The following is a 27,839-nucleotide window of genomic DNA, read 5'->3' on the forward strand; positions in this document are numbered from 1 at the left end:
TACCCAGCATTAGAAATCAGCCTCAGATACTCGTCTAAGCCCCTGTACACACGGTCGGAAATTCAGACGGAAAATGTTCGATCGGACCGTGTTGTCGGATAATCCGACCGTGTGTGGGCTCCATCGGACTGTTTCTGTCGGAATATCCGACCAACAAAGTTTTAGAGCTGGGCTATAAAATTTTCCAACAACATGATCCGATCGGACTTTGTCCGATAGTTTGTAGAGAATTCCGATCGGACAAAGTGCCACGCATGCTCAGATCAAATTCCTAGACCAAAGCTATTGGCTACTAGCCTGAACATAGTCCCGTCGTAATGAAATAAAGTCACCACGTTCTGAACGATCGGATTTTCTGACAACTTTGTCCGACCGTGTGTATGCAACAGTTTCGGACAAAATCCGTTGGACAAAATCCGTTGGACAAAATCCAACGGATTTGGTTGTCAGAATGTCCGACCGTGTGTACAAGGGCTAAGAGTTTAGCTATAACAACTTGTTGCAGTAGGAATCTAGTGCATCATTGTATGGAATTTAAAGAGCTTTGTTGGCAAACAGTAAATTCACAAGTACTTATATCTAACTTTCAATTATACATGCTAAAGTTTTTAGAATTGAGTTCAAGATATACGGGAGATGTCTTTGGAGGTGTTATAAGTGGAACATGCTAATCTCATTTGTAGACAATACAAAAGCAATATGACTAAGGTTACTGAGTAGAATAGCAAGCAGAGTTTGATATTCTGATGTCGGGACAGTGAAAGACATTTCATGTTACTTCTCTATGTGTCCGATAGTCAAATTAGCTTTTCACTTCAGTCATTCAGAGCTCTATACAGATGTCTACATTTTGGATGACATTGGGTTTGAATCCCCAAGTCTTCTTATAGCTGTTCTGAACCCGATCATAACGTGGACAGCAAACGCCTACAGTTGCACATACCTTCACATAACAGAGTGGTGCAGGATCCATAAGCCACTACCTCAGTGTGGACTTTGGCAGAGGAATTCCTCCTCTGATCTGCCCTCTCTTGACAAAGTACAACTCAAACCAAAAGTTATTTTTATTTTTATTTTTTTATGAGGATTGTCCCATTGGGGAACTCTTCCTTCTCTTTCCACCCAAGACAAAACAGGAAGTGTAAGAAATATCCTCACAGTAAGGGGAAACTGCACCCAAATAAGAGTAGGTGTCCCACTGGAAAATGTAATTTCACTTCCTGCTTAGAGTGATTGTAAAGGCTCAGCTTTTTTTTTTTTTTTTATCAATCTAATTAACATGTTGTACATACCTTCTCTGTGCAATAGTCCTCTTCTAGGGTCCTTGCTGGTGCACTTTGTTCCTCCTCTTCTGTGTCTGCTCCCCTTGCAAGCCACATGCTATGTGGGCAGACATGCGGGCTCACTCCGAAGCCAGGCTATGTGTGTCCATACACACACAGCATGGCTCAGTCTCGCCCCACCCACCCCTTACAGGATTTATATTGACAACAGCAGGAGCCAATGGCTTCCGCTGCTGCCTTTGTGTCCTGTGAGAAGCAAGAGAGCAGCGATACTGCTCTTGGGCACAGCACTGGGTTGGAAGAGGAGCCAGGTAAGTATTTAGACTGGAATCTGGGGGAAGCTGACAGTGGAAGCTTTTTTTACCTTAATGCAGTAAATGCGTTCAGGTAAAAAACTTTATGCCTTTAGAATCACTCTGAGCGACAATTGTAAAATTTGATTTTGTATTACTTTAATTTCACATTGGCAATGGTCAGCAGTGCATATAAGTAGAGCGAATCTCCCAAGTGGGAACACAGACAGTAAAAAAAAAAAACCCCAATAAACATTTTGGTTTTAGATACACTTTATGTAAGCTTTCTTAATGTTCCTATGAACAATTCACTAGAGAACACAGATAACAAAATTATCTGATTTCCTCTAGCAGATTCTCCACAGTAATACATGGAGCACACCTTTAGGCTGGTTAGAACAGTAGTCCAATGTCATAGACAGCAGTAAAGATTTAGCATGGAAACCATCTCTGTCCTTTATACAAAAATCTGCTTTTAATGGAGCTGAACTTCAGCACTACACAACAATATTATCATTATAAAACCATGTTAAGATAGTGTATATTTTGATTGCAGCCAAGGGCCTGGCTCTCTATACGGCATTGTATTATTTACCTTGATCACATGTCTTAATGAACCAATCACCACAGGTTTAGGAGAATTTTCTTCTTGCAGCTCCTCACCCCAAGGATTAGTAACCTCAATGTCACCTTCTTCTATAGGAATGGTTCTTCCCTCGAAATTAGGATGTTCATAAATTATCCAACTAAAGAAAGAGGTTTCATAGTCAACACATGCATTAATACACATAAAAACAAGCCATATTCTGAGTGAAGGATCAGAACACTTCAGCTGCTAAATTAGTTTAAAGTAAGCCTATCATTACAATGCAAACTTTTCATGAATTCTTAGGATACAAGTCAGCATTAACCCACTCTATTTTTTTTTTGTCAAAAAATACTCTCTCCATGAATAATAAAGCCGGCCATAGACGGATTGAATCTCGTCTAGTTCAGCAGGGATCGGCCGAGATTCGATCTATCTGTACTGAAGTTGATTCTTCAATCGACTTCTGTACAACCAGCCTGTCTGATGATCACTGCCAGAAGCTATACCTGGCTGCAGTTAAATTGCATAATCCATAGGTTGCTTGTAACACGGCTCCAGAGGAGCCTATTATAGCCTAAGATTACCCTGGACACAAGCAACCCCATTGTTCTCTTTTGTGATTAGAGACTGCAGAGTGTGTACTGTTTTCACACAGACCTTGCCTAGAAGACATGGATCAGAGGGGCACAAAAATTACAGCTAACCCATAATCATTACATTATATACAGTATATATCCAGCCATATCATTACAAACTATGCACAGGACAAGCTCTAATATGGATCAGACGATTTACATTGAGATAAAAAAACATCAAAAAGACTACAGTTCCTCTCTAAGGATGACATGGCCCATTGACGTCTACCCAAGACAGAAATATGAATCGATCCCTTGTGCCTTGCTATGGATTTAAAGACATTTTCCAGTTTCAGCTGTCCATCCGCTGAATAATAGCTGATTTAATACAGTGTTTGTTAGTTTGGGTTTTCCTTGGCATCCTTTCTGCATCATTACAGCCACATGTGCAGAGTTTTTGTAGCAGGACTGATTCTGGTTGTGTCATGGGAGCCTGCCACATGTCTGCTGGATCCTGTCCCTGCATGATAATCGCACAAAGAACATGCCCTGAAGTCCGTACTGACTAACCAGCATTTTATACTGCAGAGTAATAGCCTTCAAGCTACATAAAAATATAAATGGTATTATTTCAAAACAGTGGCAATCATAAGGGGATAGTGTGCAAAAATAGTAAACATTGGGACTATTGAACTTGGGAAGACAGATGTTCCTTTACAGACGCTATGCGATGCTGTAGGCCTATGTCAATGGCAAACACAAGCACATGTAGCTCAGGTCAGTGCCTCTCATCAGTGCACAGGGACTCAGATCTATGCATTCTGTGATGTGCTGCTCCAATGGCCCTCACTACATGTGCATTACAGCCTGTAATTACCATATACATGCTGACAAAATACTACAGTACTCTACACTACAGCACCAGACAGTAAGATTTCTGTAAATGCTCATTCCTTTGCCTTTGTGGAACACCAATATAGAATAAACACTAAAAATCCTTCAAATATGACAGGGATTTATTTTTTCCACAAACATCAGTATGCTGGTAGGGAAGCAAGTTGACAGTGTTGAGGTTGTACACTGAGATGTCATCAGTAGTTTGTTGTGATTCAACAGACTGTAATGTGTATACTGGTAAGAGTTTTGCGGCATATTCTAAGAGTTCGATTATACTTTAGGAGAGCAATATCGGAAGCAAAGCTAGTCACCAATTAAATAGGCATGTAAAAGTCAAACCATGGCAGGGAAAAAAAAAATAAAAAAAGGGCACACCATAGTAAGTGCACACTTCAATCCTTGCATGTTGACCCAGAAAGTACCATATTTATCTGTGTATAACACACACTTTTCCCCCCTTAAAATAGGGGGAAAATCGTGTGTTTTATATGCCAATATAGGATGCCACCGAGGGGACGAGCACTGCTGAACTAGAGCCAGATCTCCTGTACTTAGCTCTGCTTGCAGTCATGCTTAGTCCGGCCCCCTGGATGGCAACTAGCATGGATGTCCCGGCATTGGACTGGCGTTATGTCCATCATATGATCCGGGCCAAGTGGCGGGACGTGAGCCAAGTACACAGGAGATCTGGCTCCATTTCGGCAGCGTTTGTCCCCACCTATCCCTCTGTGGCAGCATATATAATGGCAAGGTTGCAGATGGACACTGAGCAGGCTGCAGATGGGCACTGAGCAATGCTGCAGATGGGCACTGAGCAATGCTGCAGATGGACACTGAGCAATGCTGCAAGTGGGAACCGATTAGGCTGCAGGTGGGCACAAATCAGACTGCCGATGGGCACAAATCAGACTGCCGATGGGCACAAATCAGACTGCCGATGGGCACAAATCAGGTTGTATTGATGCTCACTGACCATTATTATTGCTTCAAAGTGGTTTATTTAAAAAAAAAAAAATCCTGAAACTTCCCTTTTAAATTGGGGTGCGTGTTATACGCCATTTTCTATCACAGCAAATGCTGGCTATTTTACTGCACACCACTGCTCATTACAGTGTGTCATAGGCCATGTTAGTTGTATTTTTGTCTAACATACATGGAAACACAATGTAGAGCCAAATCTCAAGAATGAATTATAACTTACCACCCTCTTATTGTTTTGATGAAAATAGTTGGAGAAAGTTCCCAGGAACTACAATCTGCTATGTCAGCAAACACTTCAAATACAGCACCTCCATGCTCCGCTTCTGTGAGAATCACCAACTGAAACAAAACACATTCCAACAACCTTTTTAATTGTTTTTTCACTCAGATACACCATAGAAGAAAACAATATCAAAGAACATTTTTTCTTACCTTTCCTGGCCTGGGGTTGATCTTTTCAGCACCTTGCAAAGACGGAACCTAAAACAATACAATTTTGAAATAGTATGCAACTTCATCAAATGACAGGAGACAGCCCTATCTAAACACAAAGCTCTGTATGTTGTTAACTTAACATGCATGAAAACATAGCAGACTCATTATGGGACATGTCTATAAAAAGATGCTGAATCGAGGCACTGTGCACATCCGTAGCGTGTTCAAAGCGTATGCTGAAGAGCATTCCAGAATTGAGCACAACAGGTCACTCCATGGGAATTAATGAAGAATCACTGAGAAATCAATGATTTTCTGTTAATTAGGATAGAGAAAGCATATGTATATACTTCTGACTGTTTTTAAAGTGTTTAGTGTTAAAGTGTAATAGTGACATCATTACCAAAGTGTAATTTTGGTAATGTCACTATTTGGGGAGTTTGGTGGGGTATTTAAAGTTAAACTAAACGTTCATCCAACGTTAACCATTTTTAATCCTTATGCTGCCAACATAGATAAAAAAAAGTATATATTATATTTTAAACTTTTTTATTTTTTTACATTTCTTCAGTTGCTTCCTGGTTTCTGGCCTAGGCCAAGATGATGTCATACATCCCAGGAGCATTCATGGGCATTTCTCTCTTCATCTGGAGGAAGGGAGAAGAGGCTTTATCAGGTAAGTACTCCCTCCTGCTGCATGCCTGAGCCTAAGGCAAATGGATTCCAGCAGGTAAATGCTACATCAATCGTCTGCCCTTACTCAAGATGGTCATGGTCATAAATGTTAGGGGGTGTTCTTCAAAGTGATTTGAAGCATGGAGACATCTGGTAGATGGGTGAGTTTGCTTTGAATATAAAAAATGAATTAATGTGTGTTTTTGGTTTCTGGTGCTCAGATACAGTTAACTTCAGCTTTATTGTTTTGGAGCTTATTGTTATTGCCTCAATAAAAATGGGCTGAGATCTATAAAGACTTCACTAAACAAAGCCATGGATTTTTTATGCTCTGAAAAATCTGTATATGCCCTGACCTTTGTTTATTTGAGCGATCTGTATATAATAAATATCCCCAAAATATATAAAAAAAATTAAAATTTCTTCCACAGTTTAGGCCAATATGTAATCTTCTACATATTTTAGGTTAAAAAAAAAAAAAATCGCAATAAGCATATTTTGATTTGTTTGCGCAAAAGTTATTGCGTCTACAAAATAGGGGATAGATTTATGGCATTTTTTTTTTTAAATAAGTAATGCCGGCGATTTGTGATTTTTTTTTCGTGACTGCGACATTGCGGTGGACAGATCGTCACTTTTGACACAATTTTGGGACCATTTGCATTTATACAGTGATCAGTGCTATAAAAATGCACTGATTACTGTGTAAATGTCATTGGCAGGGAAGGGGTTAAACAATAGGGAGCGATCAAGGGGTTAACTGTGTTCCCTTAGCATGTTCTAACTGTAGCGAGGATGGGCTCACTAGAACATGACAGAGATCACTGCTCCCGATCACTAGGAGCAGTAGACCCCTGTCATGTTGCTAGGGAGAACAGGGAAATGCCTTGTTTACATCTCCCAGTTCTTCCTCTCTGTATCACGATCGCGGGAGCTAGCCGCAGATGATGCAGCGACGTACTGGTAAGTTGTTTTGATCACCCATGCCACTTTGACAACATATATCGGCGCGAGCCAGTCGGCAAGTGGTTAATAAGACACGTGGCCACTCATTAAAATTAGAAGAAAAGAGGTTTAACTTTAAACTGCGTAGAAAGTTCTTTACTGTAAGAGTGGCAAGGATGTGGAATTCCCTTCCACAGGCGGTGGTTTCAGTGGGGAGCATCAATAGTTTAAAAAAACTATTAGATAAGCACCTGAATGACCACAACATACAGGGATATACAATGTAATACTGACATAAAAGCACATACATAGGTTGGACTTGATGGACTTGTGTCTTTTTTCAATCTCACCTACTATGCAAGAATATATACAGTATATATATATATATATATATGGAGTTGGCCCACCCTTTGCAGCTATAACAGCTTCAACTCTTCTGGGAAGGCTCTCCACAAGATTTAGGAGAGTGTCTATGGGAATGTTTGACCATTCTTCCAGAAGTGCATTTGTGAGGTCAGGCACTGATGTTGGATGAGAAGGCCCGGCTTGCAGTCTCCGCTTCAATTCAACTCAAAGGTGTTCCATCATGTTAAGGTCAGGACTCTGTGCCGACCAGTCAAGTTCCTTCACCCAAAAATTTTTCATCCATGTCTTTATGGACCTTGCTTTGTGAACTGATGCGCAGTCATGTTGGAACAGGAGGGGGCCATCCCCAAACTGTTCTCACAAAGTAGGGAGCATGAAATTGTCCAGAATGTCTTGGTATGCTGATGCCTTAATAGCTCCCTTCACTGGAACTAAGGGGCCAAGCCCAACCCCTGAAAAACAGCCCCACACCGTAATCCCTCTCAACCAAATAATTTGGTGCAGTGCACAAAGCAAGGTCCATAAAGACAGGTTATCCAGTTGGTGAATAGGCTTTATAAACGCATCAATTTTCCTAAAAGATTCTCAACCAGATGACCCAGTTGGCAAACTGGCTTTATAAATGTACCAGTCTTCCATTGGGTGCTTTAGCCCATGTGACTGTCTACTTTTAAATCTACCCCAATGTACTTAATTTCAATGAATAATGACCAGTTTTATCCACTGCTGTGTAGTGCAGTCTTCTAACCTATAGGTGTCACTGTTTTCACACAGCATGATTGAATGAAAGGCTAGAACTTTCCATAAAGATAATCTAAATGAATGACAGGAATGATTAAACCAGTCTGTCAGATCAATTAAAACGCATCACGCCTTACTGTAAAAACTAAATAGTGGGCAGATCCTCACAACATGCACATTTTAAAATATAGATTAAGAGCTTCTCATGTACAAGGTTATCATCTCCTTAATGTTTAATGAGCTGTTTTCCTTACATCTGCCCCTAATTTATCAAGATGTCAATCTAAATCCCATTGTAGGTAAAAGTATATAGAATAGTCTTTGAGGAAAGGGGAACTCCCAAAACATTCACATTGTGCATTTTCTAAAAGTAAAGGTTTGTTAGACTCTTGGTTTCTTAGAATGAATGTTTTCTTATGCCACGTACACACGATCGGAATTATGGTTGGAAAAAGCTCTGATGGTTTTACCGACGGAATTCCCCTCAAGGTGTCTTGCCTACACACAGTCACACCAAATTCTGCTCGTTTAGAACGCAGTGACATACAACATGTACGATGGGACTAGAAAAAGGAAGTTCAATAGCCAGTAGCCAATAGCTTCCATCTCATAGTTGAATCTGAGCATGCGTGATTTTTGGTGTGTCGGAATTGCATACACATGATCGGAATTTCCGAAAGTTTTTCCGTCTGGAAAATTGAGAACATGCCATCAATGGCTGGCAGAAATTCAAACAGCTAAATTCCGATGGAGCATACATACGGTCGCATTTTCCGCTTAAAAGCTCTCAACGGTCTTTTTCTGGCCGGAATTCTGATCGCGTGTACGCGGCATTAGAGGAAATGTACATTTTTCTGATAGCGACCAGATTCAGATTCCAGTTAATGTTGAAAGAAAGGATGAAAATTTGGTACACCAACAGCCTTTTTTTAGGCACATTTATTATACATATGGAGTCACTGAAAGCGTTTTGGCTACACTTTGCATTCAAATTTGCTTTCTATGGTTTGTTTTAAATCTTTGCATTTATTGTTTCATTAATCAGCTCTTCACAGAATACAGAGATTTTAATTGCCTGGAGTATTTTGTAGCTACACTGCATGTAACAGCCCTGCTGAGCATTATTTATGAAGAATTAAAGAGGTGCTGCAGTCTTCTGTGGAAAAAATGTAAAGTCAACTACAAAAACTGTAGCTGATGACTTAATAAACAGCCACTCACTTGTCGCACGACCCAGTGATGTGCTCACCCCAGCCACTTTTGATCTTCTGTCTTAGGCGCTGGCATTTTAACTGAGGGCTCACGGCTGTGGCAGCTTGCTGCTTCACAGCTAGGTGCCCAATGTGAATGGTCCTGCAGTCTTCTGGGACCTGTTACGTATCCCAGAAGACTGCGGGGAGAGAGAAAGGGAGGAAGGAGCACTTCCTCTTCCGATTGCCCTAACCACTCCCACATCTGAAGCAGAAGTGAGAGCGGGTACCTGCCCCCCCCCCCCCCCATATTGAAAGAGGAGCGGGAGGAGGCCTTAAAGTGGAACTTCCCCTTTTGGATGGAGCTCCGCTTTAACCTGAACAATTGCCAGTATTAAACAGATATATGGAAAAGTCTTTCACAGGAAGCCTGGGATTGTCTTAACTAACGGAAATCCCAGATTTTAATGTTGTAAGCGGACAGGATTTCCCATCTCACAGGCTGAAGACTCTGCATTGAAACTTTTCTAAAGACACTCAAGGGTTGATTTATTAAAGGCAAATAGACTGAACTTTTTAAGTGGAGTTGCTCCAGAGATTAGTAAATGAGGTAAATCTTCACTCTTCAAAGAATGGCCAATCCTGCACAAGGGAAAAAAAAAAAAAAAACACAAATTTTGCTTGCACATGATTGGATGATGGAAGTCCACTGAACTTCCCCTCATTACTAAGCTCTGGAGAACCTACCCTTGCAGAGTGCACAATCTATTTGCCTAGAGTAAATCAATCCCTCAGTGTGAGTCCTGTGTACAGTAATCAATGCACATGTAGTCGTTTGACAAATGCATGCAATAAACATGTCGTAAGGTTTTGGTAATAAAAAGGTGTCAGAAAATGGAAAATGAAATGCCGGTGGCCACTTTAAATTTCTAGAGCAGACTTCCTTCAAACTACAACTATATCAACAGAGCTATATGATAGAACAGTACACCAACCAGTCTGATTCACCAATTCATTTTCTAGGTCAGATCACTAAACACAATGCACAAGCTGATTGGCTACAATAGTATATATTCAGCTGATGCCTTCTTTTACCTGCTTGTCTATGGATTTAAGAAGGTATAATGTTGAAGGGATTTTATTACACAGTTTAGGATTATCTGGGAAAAAAACTGCACGCTATAATTAGCAATGAATGGGCTTGTTAAAATCAGTTTGGTCATTTCAGTCAATCATAACTGTGGGAAAGGCACCTACAAGAAAATACATTTCTTTCTCTGTGCAGCGAGACAAGTGCTCATGTATGTATTTGAAAAAAAAAATGTGCAAATGTGTATGTGTTCGTACTTGCAGTGTTCTGAGGAGCTGAAAAATCCTTAGTCATCAAGTGATCTTGATCTTGTTTAGTATGAACATTATATGCCTTAAAATCCTTAATTAAAAGTTTATTTTATAATATATATATATCTCTATCTATCTATCTATATATATATCTCTATCTATCTATATATATATCTCTATCTATCTCTATCTATATATATATATATATATCTCTCTCTCTATCTATCTCTCTCTCTATCTATCTCTATCTATCTCTATCTATCTCTATCTATCTCTATCTATCTCTATCTATCTCTATCTATCTCTATCTATCTCTATCTATCTCTATCTATCTCTCTATCTCTCTATCTATCTCTCTATCTCTCTATCTATCTATCTCTCTATCTCTCTATCTCTCTATCTCTCTATCTATATCTATATCTATCTATATATATATTATATGATATGCTCAAAGGCAATTACAGATAGCACTCTTTAGGTAACCAGCATATTCCAAATTGGCTCAATCATTTTTCAATTACCATAATGTGGCCAAATCATATAATTTCATAATCATTTAATAATATACAGTATCTCTATAAGCCGTGACAGTTATAGCGTTTTACTCCAGGTTGTAATAAAACAGTATAATGCAAACACAAAGCAATAAGAATACTTGGGATTGAACCTTGAGCACAAGAAACTAATATGAGAAGTAGGTAGGTGGGACAGAAGATCCAATACAATTTAGACCATTGGCTTTATATTCTAAAGCTGGTTCTCTTAACATTTATAATTCAATTTACCATTACAATGTCCTAGCACATCATACACCCTCTAAGTAAAGAACTCTACCACACTTATCAGAGTATGTGTAAATAAAGAGAAAAAAAAAAGGTTGGAACCAAGGAAGTAGCACTCACCTCTGAACGGAGGCTTGGCACTAAGGATTGTTGATCCTGACCCTTAAAATAAAATATGTCGGTGACACCGTTGGCCAGTCTGTCAATATTTGAAGTGCTTTTTAGAGGCAGCAATGCTCCTTTCCCATCAGTTGTACAGTGATTTTCCTCCTGGTGGGCATTGATATCAGGCAGTGATACGGCCAAGTCAGCATGTGCACCGTCTTTGGACTCCAGGTGGTTGTCCATGCTGCATACAGGTGTAGATAGCAAGTTCTCTGCAGGAGTACTTTGTGGGAAATCTGAGGACGGCACTGTTAAATCCTCCCTCGCTGCTGTGTGAGCTGTCTTTGCACAGTCTGTAGTTTTCAGATCACAGGTTTTGCCTAGGGGAGTAAACTCCTTCCTGGGTGTGTCGAAGGAGGTAGTCATTGTGCTGACTGTGGTGACAGTTGGAGAGAACACATTCTCTTCTCTTGCTGCAAACGGTGATTTCAGGCCAGAGTAAAATGATTCTATACGAGATCTCTTGACTGCTACATCAGATACATCTGCATTTTCCTTGTCACATGTTTCCTGTGGCACCGAAAGTGGTTCTCTCTGCAACCTCAGAGATTTCAAAAGCATGCTTTGTTCAGCTGATGCCCTTTTAGGCTTTAGTTTCTCGGCAGTCTCTTTGCTCTGCATTTTAAACAATGCCAAAGGCGCTAACTCTCTAGGCCTATTTTTCTTTCCCAAGCCAAAGGAGAATGCGTCATTGTCCAATATCTTTTCCAAGTAATCCTCATGGATAGGGGGAAGGCCATAATACACTCCTGGTGACCTAGGACCTCTGGGGTTTTTTCGTTTCTGAGGCAAAGTGATTGGGCTGTCCAACTTTCGAATAGTTTCAGCAAAAATTTCCATGTCTGAAGATGAATCTAGAACACTGTCCTCTCCTATTGAGGCATTAAAACTGGATTCTGGACTTTTTTGTACTCCTGAGAAATTATGTACATTTCCTGTGTGCTGCATTTGTTTATCAGTGAGGATGGTGGTATATGAATCATCAAGGCAACCATTTTGTAATGTATTAGTTGTGGCGACTACAGAGACATGCTCATTCGCACCAGCAACATCATTATTTAGTATGGTGCAAAAGCTTCCTTCCGTTTTCTCATCAGTATGGTTTAATGTGATCAAATGGGCATGGTCAGTATTTTCTAATTCTTCTGTTATTTGGTCCACAGCCACAGCAACATCTAGCTCACTGATTCTTGGATCTTTTAAATTTGCTGGACGTTCTATTGTATTTTGTGAACGATCATCTTTTGGCTTAATAACAGGTGTTGGCATTTCATGTTCATTGTTAGTGTGCTGAGAATTTGCTTCCTTTGTGACATCAGAACAGGTGACAATACCATTAGCCACATTCTCCTCCACTACAGTGATGATGTGGTCCTGTGATGCAGCACTGCATTTGTCCAGCTCCTGTGATACAACACTGCTACTGTTCTGGTCCTGTATGGCATCGGTGCTATTAATCTGGTCCTGTGGTGCAACAATGCTACTCAGAATAGCTTGGTCATCTTCAATTTGGGCAGCACTGGCAAATAGGTTATTTTCTACAAAATGGCTACTTGCATCTGAAGATTCGCAGTCTTCCTGACTATTGGCAGAAGTTGGTAGGTTATTTTCATCCGCTTGCAAAGGGATAGCCTCAGCTATTATATTTACTCCCTCAAATTCATTACTGGTGTCATCTGAGCACATCATGGAATTCGAAGTTACTTCTGTGATGGATTCCTTTTGGTCAGCTTGAATAACTTCATCTGGGACAGTGGCACAAGCGGTTTGTAGACTTTCTTCTTCGCAAACTAAAGAACTGGGTTTGCTTTCTATTTCATCTTGCACTAAAGAGAGGTTATTTATGGTTTCTTCTCTAACTTGAACTTGTACTTCCTCGGATATTAATTGCTTTGGTTTTTCTGGATCGTCTTCGTTCATGATTTTACTCTGTGGCAAGTCTTCAGGCACCACAAAATTGTCATCAGATTTGTTGTTATCTATATATGTTGGCAGTTGTACATCTCTATTTGGCATATCCACGTTGACATGGTTATATATGATGTCTTCTGAATGAATGGTTTCCTTGCTTATTTTTGTATCAGTTGGCTTGGTTTTATCTTCTAGTGTAAGCTCTTCAGATGGTCTTTCTGTAGCATTGACCTCTTTACTACTATTGATCTGTAGCTTGTCTGTACTTGATGGTAGTATAATTGTCATAGCAGAATCTACATGGTCAGAAGGTAATGCTGTGGAATCTTTAGTAAGGCCGCTGTTGGGCTCTTCTGCTGTACCAGCATCAGTAGGCCGTTTTAATAAATCTTGTTTATTTCCCATTTCTTTATGCCCAGGGTCTAGGTTTGAATTGCTACTATTTTTCAGCACAGCTGTATTCACGGCTAAACTATCTTCAGAAGCTTGTAAAGAATGTAGCAAAGACTCCTCTGCATTTATTGTATACTCTAAATCATTGCTGCCTATTATACTTTGAGTTAAAGGAACAGCACCATTGGCTAATTCAGTAGGCTGGTCCTTGTGATGTTCATTTTCTGCTGAAGGCAAAATACTTTCGTGTAGGGGGTTTATGGTTCCTGGTGACGTTTCCAGACCATTTGTAGTGTCTTCCATCAGCATCGGATTTCCCTGAGCCTGAGAAATGTCTTCACTTTGTTTCCAATCCACCTTAAAGTTGGAAGACCTGTCCTTAGTGTCTGCCTTTACTACACCATGGCCATTTTCAGTGTTTTTGTTACTGAAAGATATAGGTTCACTGGCTGATTTAACAGTTGAGCTGCTGTCTTTGAAAGCATTCCCTTTGACCTGTTTTCCAAAGTTCAGTTTGGCTCTTTCCACAAACTTCTTTGGCTGAGAAATGTTCTTTGTTGCATAAAAGTCAACTTGCCTGTGGCTTGTTTTCTTGCTCTCGAATAAAGAAACCTTGCTAGCAATGTTCCCTTTGGGTATTTGCACTTCAATTGAAGATTCATCTACAGTATCAACAGACCTGGGCTTGACTGACAGATCCACATTCTTTGGTTTTGGTGGGCTGAAATGAGAAAGGAAAGTTAAACACAAACTGGGAAACAAACAAAACAAAAAAAAGTTTTTGTGTAATTCTAACTGTCCACTATGGATTGCTACTTTTTGTGTTATACATCAAAGCAGACCCTTTCCCCCTTTTCCCTGAATACCACATCAGCATGCATATCTGCGAGATCTTGGGTTCCCCCCCTTAACAGATGCCTGTAGTGTTGTATAGGGATTGCGCGAGATGAAACACATGATTCTATGTGCTTCATCGCATGCTTGTGCAGTATCACGGACATTTAAAAAATGGTGGGGAAGGAATGGGGACATAAAATGAAGAAAAAAAATCATAGCATATAGCATATAGGCAAGTATGACTGTTTATACCCCCCCCCCTTTTTTTTTTTTAAGGTATAAAGGTTTATAGAGTAGAGATGAAAAGGGTGGTGGGGCTCCTAGACACACAGGAAATACCTAAAAACCCAGGCCCTGTGGATACAATACACTTACCCTCCTTGCCCACAAAAGATGGACACTGCAATAGGCATTAAATGCCCTGGGTTTCTAGCCAGGGTGCCCCTGACATCCTTCTGTTCCCCTCTACTTCTTCTCTCGACCCCCTGTTCTGGGAGGCATTGGCTCCTGTAGGTTTTGAGTATCTTCTATGCAGAGTCCACCTTTTATATTTAATCCTAGAATGTCCCCCCGGTTTATGGTTAAAACACGTTTGCCCTCTTCCCCCTCCTACCTATCCTCTTGTATCTCATAATATGTGTATTGTTACTGCAAACCTAGCTTGTATTATACCATACTTACTGAGCTTTACTACTATAACCTGTATTTTGTTCTATGAATTACGGATGCACTCTGTCATTTTTTTCATAGGTTGGTTACATTTGAACATCTGTATAGGTCATACTATGCATCTTACAAAACTTCAATAAAGATTTATTGAATGTGAAACGTGGCAGGAGAGGTCTCCTTTAAGAAAATTCAAGCTCCAGAAACAAATTAAATATATTTCAGCGGTGGTGACTATTTATTTTTTTTAAGGATTTTTTGCCCAATTTCAAGATCTTGCCCGTAACACACTTTGTGCCCTAGGGTAACACTCGCTGTACTGTATGTATGCAGAAATAGCTTTATTACCCTGGAAACAGGGCTACGGTAAACTCCCCTTTCCTCTTCACTCTAACACAGAGGGGAGGGGTTCCATAGTCCCCAGTGACAGCTGGAAGAAACAATGTAACTGATAAAAGTGGCACATAGGCAGAGAGCTCTGGAAGTTATTGACTGACAGGATTTATGGCAAAATTAACATGTATATTTGCACATATTCACAAGGTATAACAATGGTATATTTAACAGACTAAGAGGGACCAAATAAGAAGAGTTTACTGTTAGGGGTGATATACCCTCCAAGTACCACAATGTTACAACCTTTTCTGAAGGACAAACCATGATCCAAGAAAGCCACACATTGTGATATCCAAGCAGATCAGGTTGCATCATATATGACAAGTAAAGATTTATGTGGAATACATTTCTTTTACTCACACCAAATGGGTGTGGAAAGTTTTTACAGTAGTCTCATAAAATGTTGGCATGTTAAGCAGCACATCAATGAGAATGAATAACACAAATATAAAATCACTAATGGAAAAGAAATAAAACACAATAGCAATAACACAGTAGTAGATTCCAAAGACCACCTGAAGTATCAAAAAGTAAAATTTATCCTACCATGTTAAAAGGAAAAAAAAAAACAACTATCTCTTTATCCTTATCACATCTTTGTGCGAGCATTCGGCCCCTTTCGCATGACAGCTCCAATCGGCTCCGCCTGTCCATATGTCCATATGTCAGATGGACTCAATCGGACCCTCTATTCTCCTCTATGGGCAGTCGGTTATAGACGAACATCCCATAGAGCAGAGCAGGCGGTGTCTGTCTGCTCTGCATAAGCGGAACAGACGCAGACCCTTCATCCAACCGCTCCGCTGAGCTCAGCAATGGATCAGCAGACAGATCCCCTGATGAGAAAAAACAGATCTGGCCCATGTGAAAGGGGACTTTTTGAGGGGCATCCACATACTTTTGGCCATTAAGCGTATCAGTTTTTGTTAAAGTTTTTCATGCTTGCTCCTTGAAATGGTTTATGACTATATATACACATTGGTCATATTTGTTCATTGCATATGCAGGCTTTGCTTACTGTTGGTAGTGCTACGCACCGGTGGTGCTTTATTTTTCTTCTAATGCCTAGTACACACTATCAAAAAATTGGACGAAAAATACTACTTTTGAAGTGATCTTATGATAATCTGATCATTAGTAAACAGCTTTCGAGAGCCGATCCTGACAGTTCATTTTTCTGATATGATAACAGAACAAATGATTTTTGTTTTATTAGTACAGTATTTGTCTGGAAAAAAAATAAAAAATCAGAAGGCCAAGACCACGCATGCTTGGAAATGAAAGAATACATTACATTATTTCCAAAGTTGTATTCTGTCATGCTTTGGTAACCTCTTCATTTTGATATGAAGTTAGTATGAGGCTTAAAGTGGTTATAAAGGCAGGTTTTTTTTATCTTAAAGCACTGTTCCACCTGGGAAAAAAAAATTTAAAGTCAGCAGCTACAAATACTGTAGCTGCTGACTTAATATATGGACATTTACCTATCCAGGTACCACACAATGTCAGCACCCCAGACAATTTTTGGATTGGCTGTCGGGTGCTGCCGCCACCATTTGTCTTAAGGGATACTGACCGCGAAGTCGGCTTCACAGGCGGTACCCTAGTGCACATGCGAGAGGCATGCTGCACATTCTAACTGGCCAGAGGCGGAGGAAGGAGGATGGGGGCCGAACTTCAGAGGGACAGAAACGTGGCACTGTCTCCCAGAAGTGGTGAAGGGTACCTGTCAAAAACAGGTACACCCCCCCCCCCCCCCGAAAGGTGCCAAATGTGGTACCGGAGGCGGGAGGAAGCAGATAAGTGGAGGTTCCACATTTGGGATAAAAGATAAAGCCTTCTGTGTGCAGAAGCTCCCTTAATACTTACATGAGGTCCCTCCAGATCCAGCAATGTTGCAGGAATGTCTTGGTTGCCCGGGAAGCTCCTCCTCATTGGCTGAGACAGCAGCGTAGCGCCATTGGCTCTCACTGCTGTTAAAGTCAATCAGCCAATTAGGAGAGAAAGGGCAGCGGCTCTGTGTCTGAATGGACACAGGTAGCTGTGCCTCGGCTTGGGTGCCCCCATAGCAAGCTGCTTCCTGTGGGGGCACTCAACAGGAGGGAAGGGCCAGGAGCGCCGAAGAGGGACCTGAGAAGAGGAGGATCAAGCTGCTCGGTGCAAATCCACTACACAGGGGAGGCAAGTATAACATCTTTATTATTTTTAACTAAAAAAAAACTAGACTTTACAATCACTTTAACTCTCCATCTGTGTGGTAAAACTGCCTTCAAGCAATCCGCATGTCCAAATGATCTTATCAAAGCAGGAAAGACTACACACCTACAGAGGGAATCAGTCCTGTTTAAAAAAAAAAAAGCATCAAAATAGCATGTAAATCGTTAACAGCTACATGAAAAATTTCCTTTGGGTATTAACCACTTGCCGACCGCCTCACGCCGATGTACGTCGGCAGAATGGCACGGGCAGGCATAAGCACGTACATGTACGTGATTTGCCTCCCGCGGGTCGGGGGCCCGATCGGGCCCCCGCCCGGTGCCTGCGGCGGTCGGTTTTCGTTCGGGAGCGATCCCGGACGAGGGGACGGCCATTCATTCATGGCCACCCCCTCGCGATCGCTCCCGACGAATGGAAATCCCCGGTGACATCACTTCCTCTCCTGTAATGTAAACACAGGAGAGGAAGTGATGTATTCTCTCCTCCGTGTCGGTATTTTTCGTTCCGACACGGAGGAGAGCGGATCAGTGAGTTGCACCAACACATCCCACACACAGTAGAACATGCCAGGCACACTCACACCCCCCCTTTACCCCCCGATCACCCCCCCAATTACCCCTGCCCCCCCAGTCACAGTGACACCAATGTCATTTTTTTTTTTTTTTTTTTTTTTTTTGCATTGGTGTCATTTGTGACTGTAATAACTGTTAGGGCAGTTAGGGTTAGCCCCCTTTAGTTCTAATGTACCCCCCTAACCCCCCCAATAAAGGTTTAACCCCGTGATCACCCCCCGTCGCCAGTGTCACTAAGGCTGGGTTCACATTGCAGCGGTTTATGAGAACGAATGTGATTCGCACCGCACTGCAGTGCAAATCACATCCGATCTCTGTGCGATTCGAGTTCAGCCATTCGCCGCACCCGCCGCACCCGCCACACCCGCCGCACCCGCCGCAAATTCGCACGGGACCCTTTTTTTGGCCCGCAGCAGAATCGGATCGCATGGGTGTTCACACCATGCGATCCGAGTTTGCAGATCGCACTGCGATATGCGAACTGATCTGGGGGTGTCAGTAACATTTCACTGACACTCCCAGCAGTTCGCATAGGGCAGTGTGAACTGCCGCCGGGAGGCATGCGATGCGGGAACCCGCCGCGGATTCGCGGCGTTTCCGCATCGCTCCAGTGTGAACCCAGCCTAATAAGCGATCATTTTTCTGATCGCCGTATTAGTGTCACAGGTGACGCTAGTTAGGCAGGTAGGTATTTAGGTTCGCCGCAGCTTTTTATAGCGCTAGGGACCCCCATATACTACCGCATAAAGCCCCCTGATTGCCCCCTAGTTAACCCTTTCACCAGTGATCACCATATAACTGTTACAGGTGACGCTGGTTGGTTAGTTATTTTTTTATAGTTTCAGGGCACCCGCCATTTATTACCTAATAAAGGTTTAACCCCCTGATCACCCGGCAGGTGTCATTTGTGACTAATAACTGTTAGGGCAGTTAGGGTTAGCCCCCTTTAGTTCTAAGGTACCCCCCTAACCCCCCCAATAAAGGTTTAACCCCGTGATCACCCCCCGTCGCCAGTGTCACTAAGGCTGGGTTCACATTGCAGCGGTTTATGAGAACGGATGTGATTCGCACCGCACTGCAGTGCAAATCACATCCGATCTCTGTGCGATTCGAGTTCAGCTATACAGATAGTATGGCTGAATTCGTGTCGCACCCGCCGCACCCGCCGCAAACTCGCACGGGACCCTTTTTTTGGTCCGCAGCAGAATCGGATCGCATGGGTGTTCACACCATGCGATCCAAGTTTGCAGATCGCACTGCGATATGCGAACTGATCTGGGGGTGTCATTAACATTTCACTGACACTCCCAGCAGTTCGCATAGGGCAGTGTGAACTGCCGCCGGGAGGCATGCGATGCGGGAACCCGCCGCGCATTCGTGGCGTTCCCGCATCGCTCCAGTGTGAACCCAGCCTAATAAGCGATCGTTTTTCTGATCGCTGTATTAGTGTCACAGGTGACGCTAGTTAGGCAGGTAGGTATTTAGGTTCGCCGCAGCTTTTTATAGCGCCAGGGACCCCCATATACTACCGCATAAAGCCCCCTGATTGCCCCCTAGTTAACCCTTTCACCAGTGATCACCATATAACTGTTACAGGTGACGCTGGTTGGTTAGTTATTTTTTTATAGTTTCAGGGCACCCGCCATTTATTACCTAGTCTCACTAGTGTACCCCTAAATTTAGGGGTGTCTACTTTCTAAAATGGGGTCATTTGGGGGGGGGGGTTTGTGCCATCTTGGCATTTTATGGCCTTCAAAACTGTAACGCCCTTAGAAAGCCTGAAGGCGGTGCTTGGTTTTTGGGGCCCCGTACGCGGCTAGGCTCCCAAAAAGTCCCACATATGTGGTATCCCCGTACTCAGGAGAAGCAGCAGAATTTATTTTGGGGTGTCATTTCACATATGCCCATGGCATGCGTGAGCAATATATCATTTAGTGACAACTTTGTGAAAAAAAAAAAGTTTGTAATTTTCCCGCAACTTGTGGCAAAATATAAAATATTCCATGGACTCAACATGCCTCTCAGCAAATAGCTTGGGGTGTCTACTTTCTAAAATGGGGTCATTTGTGGGGGTTTTGTGCCATCTTGGCATTTTATGGCCTTCAAAACTGTAATAGGTAGTGAGAAGTGAACTCAAAAAATTACGCCCTTAGAAAGCCTGAAGGCGGTGCTTGGTTTTCGGGGCCCCGTACGCGGCTAGGCTCCCAAAAAGTCCCACATATGTGGTATCCCCGTACTCAGGAGAAGCAGCAGAATTTATTTTGGGGTGTCATTTCACATATGCCCATGGCATGCATGAGCAATATATCATTTAGTGACAACTTTGTGAAAAAAAAAAAAAAAAAAAAAAGTTTGTAATTTTCCCGCAACTTGTGGCAAAATATAAAATATTCCATGGACTCAACATGCCTCTCAGCAAATAGCTTGGGGTGTCTACTTTCTAAAATGGGGTCATTTGTGGGGGTTTTGTGCCATCTTGGCATTTTATGGCCTTCAAAACTGTAATAGGTAGTGAGGCGTGAAATCAAAAATTTACGCCCTTAGAAAGCCTGAAGGCGGTGCTTGGTTTTCGGGGCCCTGTACGCGGCTAGGCTCCCAAAAAGTCCCACATATGTGGTATCCCCGTACTCAGGAGAAGCAGCAGAATTTATTTTGGGGTGTCATTTCACATACGCCCATAGCATGTGTGAGCAATATATCATTTAGTGACAACTTTGTGTAAAAAAAAAAAAAAAATTTTTTTTTTGTCATTATTCAATCGCTTGAGGCAAAAAAATAAAATATTCAATGGGCTCAACATGCCTCTTATCAATTTCCTTAGGGGGTCTACTTTCCAAAATGGGGTCATTTGGGGGGGTTTTGTACTGCCCTGTCATTTTAGCACCTCAAGAAATGAGATAGGCAGTCGTAAACTAAAAGCTGCGTAAATTCCAGAAAACGTACCTTAGTTTGTAGATGTGACAACTTTTGCGCAAACCAATAAATATACAATTATTGACTTTTTTTTTACCAAAGACATGTGGCTGAATACATTTTGGCCTAAATGTATGACTAAAATTGAGTTTATTGGATTTTTCTAATAACAAAAAGTAGAAAATATCATTTTTTTTCAAAATTTGCGGTCTTTTTACGTTTATATCGCAAAAAATAAAAATCGCAGAGGCAATCAAATACCATCAAAAGAAAGCTCTATTTGTGGGAAGAAAAGGACGCAAATTTTGTTTGGGTACAACATTGCATGACCGCGCAATTACCAGTTAAAGCAGCGCAGTGCCAAAGTGTAAAAAGACCTCTGGTCATTTACCAGCAAAATGGTCCGGTCTGAAAGTGGTTAATGTTACAACAATGTAAAATATGTACTCTCTAAAAATATACTAGTTTTCTTTTAATCTGAAAATCACTACTTGAATATACCATCTGTCTGAACTCTGATAAATGAAGGCGTTTTTTTGTTTACACGAGAGTTATCCGGAACTTGTAGTTCAGCATTCCACTGAACAGGATGACAATAACCAAGGTTATCACACCCATAGACGAAATGTGTGAAGAAATCTCACATTTCTAGGTTTATCTTTGCTTTCACTTGTTGGACCAGTCACAGTTCACAAGATTATCTGTAGAAAATTGCGGGCATGTTACAAGCCTCTAATTGCACATTCACTGGAAAGGAGCACTACCCGGGTCAGTAGAAAACAATGAGGTGGGGTTAGTTGTGCAAGAAAGCAGATCTCTCACTGAAAATTATGAGTTTTTTTTTTTTTTGGCTCTTTTCTCCATTGTTTATTTAAAATGACTCATACACAAGATCTGATCATTTTGCAAATTCATTTTTGAAGGACTTTCATTCACAAACCAAATCTCCTCCTACTATAACAAGTAGCTCTAGCACTGCATATACTATAGCAAGCAATCAAGGAATAAATCACCACCATTTCCAGAATTTCACAAATTCTGTATTTGCCAGAGCATGACACAGAACTTGTAAGCAGAAATATATACAAGCGGCAGGGTCTGAGCTGTCAGCAGCACAGAGCACTTACCTGCACGTTTGTCACTCTAGCATCTTTAAACAAACGTCTACTTGACTTATTTAGTAAAAAGTATCAGGCGGAACCAATTTTAGTATTTTTTACATCTATATTACAGCCATAAAAGTTTGTAAAAGACCTCCCAAATCTATATACAGTATTTCCTGAAACAGCAGAATCTGTAAAACTATAAGATGATTTTGTGCTTCCCACTGTAAATGCACAAATGTTTAGTAAAAAAAAAAAAAACACAAAAAAAAGCCCACTAAAATCTTCACTAGCACACAATATTTGTTTCTCTAAGCTTCCCTTACACGTGCAGTGCTCTCTGAAAAGCAACTCGTGGTGGATTGCCTTTTAGAGGGCAGTTGCCTCCTGGACACCTGTTTTAACCATTGAAAGCCAAACCATGCCACAACCACATGCATTAGACGGGGTTATGGAGCAGCCCTATTCACCTGAAGGAGTCCGGTTTCACAGCGGTACCACCTGCTGAATACAACATATGGTAAAATTGTTGCAAGTATACCACCCCCTGCAACTGCAAATATAGGTTAAGGCTGGCAGTAAAACTCTGGTTCAACCGTCTATTTTTTCTGCTCTTTGACCGCCATTAAAAACGAGGCCTAAAAATTTAAGGTTTTTGCTACCACATTTCTATTTTGTAGAACTGGGCAGCCAGACAGCTTTCCAGGTCACTTGTGTTCACAGAGCAAAAGGAAAAGATTAAAAGTTAAAACCAGTAATAATGAGCCTTTTAATCACCCGGGAAGAATTTACCCCCTTCCTGACCAGAGCACTTTTTTCTTTTGGTGGTATTTGATCACCCCTGTGGTTTTTATTTTTTGCGCTATAAGCAAAATAAGAGCGACAAAAAAACGCATTATTTTCTACTTTTTGCTATAATAAAATATCCCCCAAAAATATATAAAAAATGATTTTTTTTCCTCAGTTTTGGCCAATACATATCCTTCTACATATTTTTGGTAAAAAAAAAAAACTCAATAAGCGATTGATTGGTTTGCTCAAAAGTTATAGCGTTTACAAAATAGGGGATAGTTTTATGGCATTTTAATTTATTTATTTTTTTAAATGATCAGCGAATTTTTATCGTGACTGCGACATTATGGCAGACACAGCGGACATTTTTGGGACCATTGTCATTTATACAGCAATCAGTGCTATACAAATGCACTGAAGTGCAGAAACTAACTGGAAACTGACTGCACAATGTGAACTAGAGCCATGGGAATACATGGAAAACACTGTGCATGCATTTTGTGCACAAAAAAAGTACACAAAACTGCACGGAACTGCATCTGGTGTGAACTGGCCCTTAATCAAGATACATCTCAGCCCCTGTACACACGGTCAGAGATTTCCACAACCAAATCCGTAGGATTTTGTCCGTCAGATTTAGTCTGACGGATTGTGTCCGAAACTGTTGCATACACGCGGTCGGACTAAGTTGTTGAAAAATCCGATCTTTCAGAACATGATGATGTAATTTCGTTACGATGGGACTAGATTCAGGCTAGTAGCCAATAGCTTTGATGTAGGAATTTGATCTGAGCATGCGTGGCACTTGGTCCGATCAAAATTCTCTACACATGATCGGATTACGTCCGACCGGCTCAGTTGGTCGGGAAATATTTCCAACATGTTGGAAAATTGGGTCGGACGGAGATTCGGACGAAATCAGTCCGATGCATACCACACACAGTCGGATTATCTGACGACACGGTCCGATAAGACGCATTCCGACTGATTCTCTACGCGGCATTATACATCCTGGGTAGTCAGAAGTTAACAGTTCCAGTGACAGCTGCCTAACTTTTTTCTATCTATCATTTACCTTCCCGTTCACACCTATGCAACTTTTAATGCTTTTTGCATTAACACACTACAGTTCATTTAACATTGTTTCCTATGGGACATGTTCATACCTATGCTTTTTTTCAGTGGCTGTGTTTTTGGAAAGGTCAGAGAGACTTTTTTAAAAGCAAAACGGGGCACTTTTAGTTCAATTGACTTCAATGGAAAAGCTCCAGAAAAGCATGTAGTACGTTTTTGCCATGCTTTTGCCACAATTTGCATTTTTTAATCCACCCAATAACAGACTGGGCAACAAAAATAAAAATGCAAAAATGCATCAAATTTTTTTTAATACATTTGGCAAACACACGTGTGCAAAAACATATCAAAAGCAAACTGCATAGGTGTCAGCCAAGCCCAAGTTAGGGGAAATTTCTGTAAATGTCACACACAATGAGGAAGATTAAGGCTGGATTCACACCTATGCATTTTTAGTGCTTTTTGCATTTTGCAGATTTGCACTACAGAACGTGTTCCATAGGAAACAATGTTAGATTAGACTGTTGTGCAAATCTGCAAAAAGCACAAAAAATGTATTGGTGTGAATCCAGCCTTACTGAAACTGGTGTGCACAGAACCTGGTACAGCTACGCATAGTAACCAATCAGCTTCCAGGTTTTAGGCTTGGTTGCACTGCCATGACCTGAAAGTTGCGTGACCTACGGTGCGACTGTGCCAAGAGACTTAATGGAGAATTGAGTATTACTTAATGCAACTATGAAGCAACTTTGAGGCAGCTTTTAAGTGATTTTCAGGGAATACCTCAGTAATTTTCCTGTAATGTCAAATCCGCATCACATGAATATAGTTGTGGATCTGACTTAGAGGCGACTTCTATTTAAAGAATATGGGCACAAGTCAGATAAAACTCGCCTTGAAGTAGTACAGAAACCTTTTCTAAAGTTGGAGAAACTTCAGTAGCGCTAATGAAGACAGATCTCATTGACCAACAGTTGATTGGTTACTATGCATAGCTGCACTGGATTCTGTGTGCTCCAGTTTTAAATGTATATATTTTTTATTATTTATATATAATATAAGTATGCAATGACTATATAGTTTTGTTTATCCATTCATTCACTGCTGTCAAAATGACCCTTTGTCCTGCACAGCCAATAAACTGTGTGAGATATTTCTGTAGTAGTAAAACCATGCAAAAAGCAGCCCTCTTTACCATTACTTATGCCGCACGCAGACTTTACATAAAAACGTTTGTTGATGGTGTTAAGTATTGTTGTCATTAACTACATAGACATCAGAATGACTGCTTGGCATCAATTTCTAGTTCAGGTTACTGTTTGCAGTGTCCCAGTTGTTATGTGGTTTCAATTATTGATTTGCTCTACAACAATTATCAAGCACAGAAGGAGTCAGTCAGTTGAGTCAACACATGGGTTATAATTAGCATAGTCAATGCTGCATTATTAGCCAAAGAATCCACCCATTGCAAAGGTTGCCAGAATGTACATGGAACTTAAGCTGGCTGTACATGACCCAGTTAACACCAGCCACAAGAGAGATATCAGCATTGCTGGTAGTGAAAGGTATTAAGAACTATATATCTTCTACAAGCAATAAAAAAAGAAGGTAATGTTAGTTTATGTGAGCTTAAGGAATGCTGGGAAATTTCAGGATCTGAACGTTGCTTTTGTTCACTTTTCACTAAGAAAACAAAAACTCCAGTTTATCTAAAGCCAAAATGGCCTTTGATAGAGTAGGGAATAGCTAACACCCTGCCTGTTTTTTGTTTTTTTTCACCTTTTTCCTATTGAGAAGAATTAACTTCACTTCCTGTCACAGAGATACAACATGAGGTTGGAGGAAATCTCTGCCATCGAAATAGGGTTTCCTATTGGTAGATTTCCAGAAGAAAAGTCAAACTTGATTTTCCAAATTTTTCCAGTCCTACTGTCAATAGTCAGCAGGACCACGAGTGAAGATGAATCTTGTCTGTTGGGATATACCATTAGAAAGGTAACAAAGCATCTAATCCGTCCCTACACTATCCAAAACTCAATATACATTTTGATTTTCAATTCATATTCATTTCACTGCACAAATGTTGAGACAATGTAACGAGGTCCTGGGAAATGTCAGAGCAGCTTTTAACAGTCAAGTGGCGTGAAACTGGGCAGAGCCAGCAAGATCTGCAGTGTTACAAGTATACCTCATCTCCTTTTCGGTGAGACTCTCTGAAATATTTATTTTATTTTAAAGAGAAAGGGGAGAGAAACACCGAGCCGCCACTAGTGCAGAAAGATTTTATTAAAGTGGTTGTATACTCATTTTTTTTTACTTTTACCTACAGGAAAGCCTATAATAAGGCTTACCTGTAGGTAAAAAAAATATCTCCTAAACCTGTACAGTTTAGGAGATATTCCCCTCGGTATGCGCCGCTGACTGCAGCAGCGCATGCGCACAAGGGGATTCTCGGCTGAAAGTCCGGCAGTGGTCGGACCCGGCCAGGATGAAATCTCCCGCGCGCATGCGCGGGAGTGACGATATCGTGGCTCCGGCCACTCAGAGCGCCGGAGCCGCGATACCCGGAAGAAACGCAGAGGGAGCATGTCAGCTCCCTCGGCATGGATCGGGCCAGATCTCGGGGCCTCATTCTAAGGTAAGTATTTCATAATGAGCTAGTATGCGGTGCATACTAGCTCATTATGCCTTTTGCTTTGCAGGTGGTAAAAAAAAAAAAAAAAACATTAGCGGGTTTACTACCGCTTTAAATATATAATGTTAAAAACAAATTGTTATGCACTCACAAGCATCTCAGAGTGGTAGGCATTGATACAGCTCAGTCTGAAGGTGACAGTGGAAAGTCCAGTCCTGACTGGAGCCGATAGGATCGCAGAAGCGCTTCAGAGACTGATACAGGAGTCCAGAAAACCATAAAGGAGTTGTTTGAATGCCTACTACTCTGAGACACTTGTGAGTGCATAACAATTCATTTTTAACATTATATATTTAATAAAATCCTACTGCACCAGTGGCGGGTTGGTACCCCTCTCTCCTCTTTTGTAGTGCTTGGGTTCCCAGCTCGTTCAAGCAGACAGCCTTGCTTTAGCCAGCTATGTCAGCAGTAAACTAATTTATATCAGCCCATACCTATGGAATTCTTGGTTTTGTGGCTCTTATTGTATTGTTTTACTACTTGTAGGTGTATCTATACATCCTTTCATGTGTACATGTTGGTAGCTTATTTAGCAGACATACAGTGCCTTAAAAAAGTATTCATACTCCTTGAAATTTTACACATTTTGTCATGCTACAACCAAAAACGTGTATGTATTTTATTGGGATTTTATGTGATAGACCAACACAAAGCAGCACATAATTGTGAAGTGGAAGGAAAATGATAAATGGTTTTCAACATTTTTTACAAATAAATATATGAAAAGTGTGGTGTGCATTTGTATTCAGCCCCCTTTACTTTGATACCCCTAACCTAAAATTAACTGGAGCCAATTTCCATCAGAAGTCACCTAACTAGTAAATAGAGTCCACCAATGTGTAATTTAATCTCAGTATAAATACAGGTGTTCTGCGAAGCCCTCAGAGGTTTGTTAGAGAATCTTAGTGAACAAAACAGCATCATGAAAGCCAAGTAACACACCAGACATGTCAGGGATAACGTTGTGGCAAAGTTTAAAGCAGGGTTAGGTTATAAATAAATATCCCAAGCT

General features: G+C 41.0%; 1 protein-coding gene across 3 annotated transcripts in view; it reads right to left on the bottom strand.

Annotated features, from left to right (window-relative positions):
* CRYBG1 (crystallin beta-gamma domain containing 1) overlaps nt 1-27,839 on the bottom strand; it is a 333,633-nt gene that overhangs the window by 44,734 nt on the left and 261,060 nt on the right. For all 3 annotated transcript variants that reach the window (XM_077487171.1, XM_077487172.1, XM_077487173.1), the window contains 4 exons: nt 11,214-14,283; nt 5,051-5,098; nt 4,839-4,957; nt 2,172-2,322 (listed from right to left, as the gene is read on the bottom strand). In XM_077487171.1, the coding sequence (XP_077343297.1) occupies nt 2,172-2,322; nt 4,839-4,957; nt 5,051-5,098; nt 11,214-14,283 (3,388 nt within the window). The remainder of the gene's footprint in view (nt 1-2,171; nt 2,323-4,838; nt 4,958-5,050; nt 5,099-11,213; nt 14,284-27,839) is intronic.

Source organism: Lithobates pipiens, unplaced genomic scaffold, assembly GCF_037356315.1.
Source record: "Lithobates pipiens isolate NorthernLeopardFrog02 unplaced genomic scaffold, aLitPip1_a1.2 Scaffold_18, whole genome shotgun sequence".
NCBI lineage: Eukaryota > Metazoa > Chordata > Amphibia > Anura > Ranidae > Lithobates > Lithobates pipiens.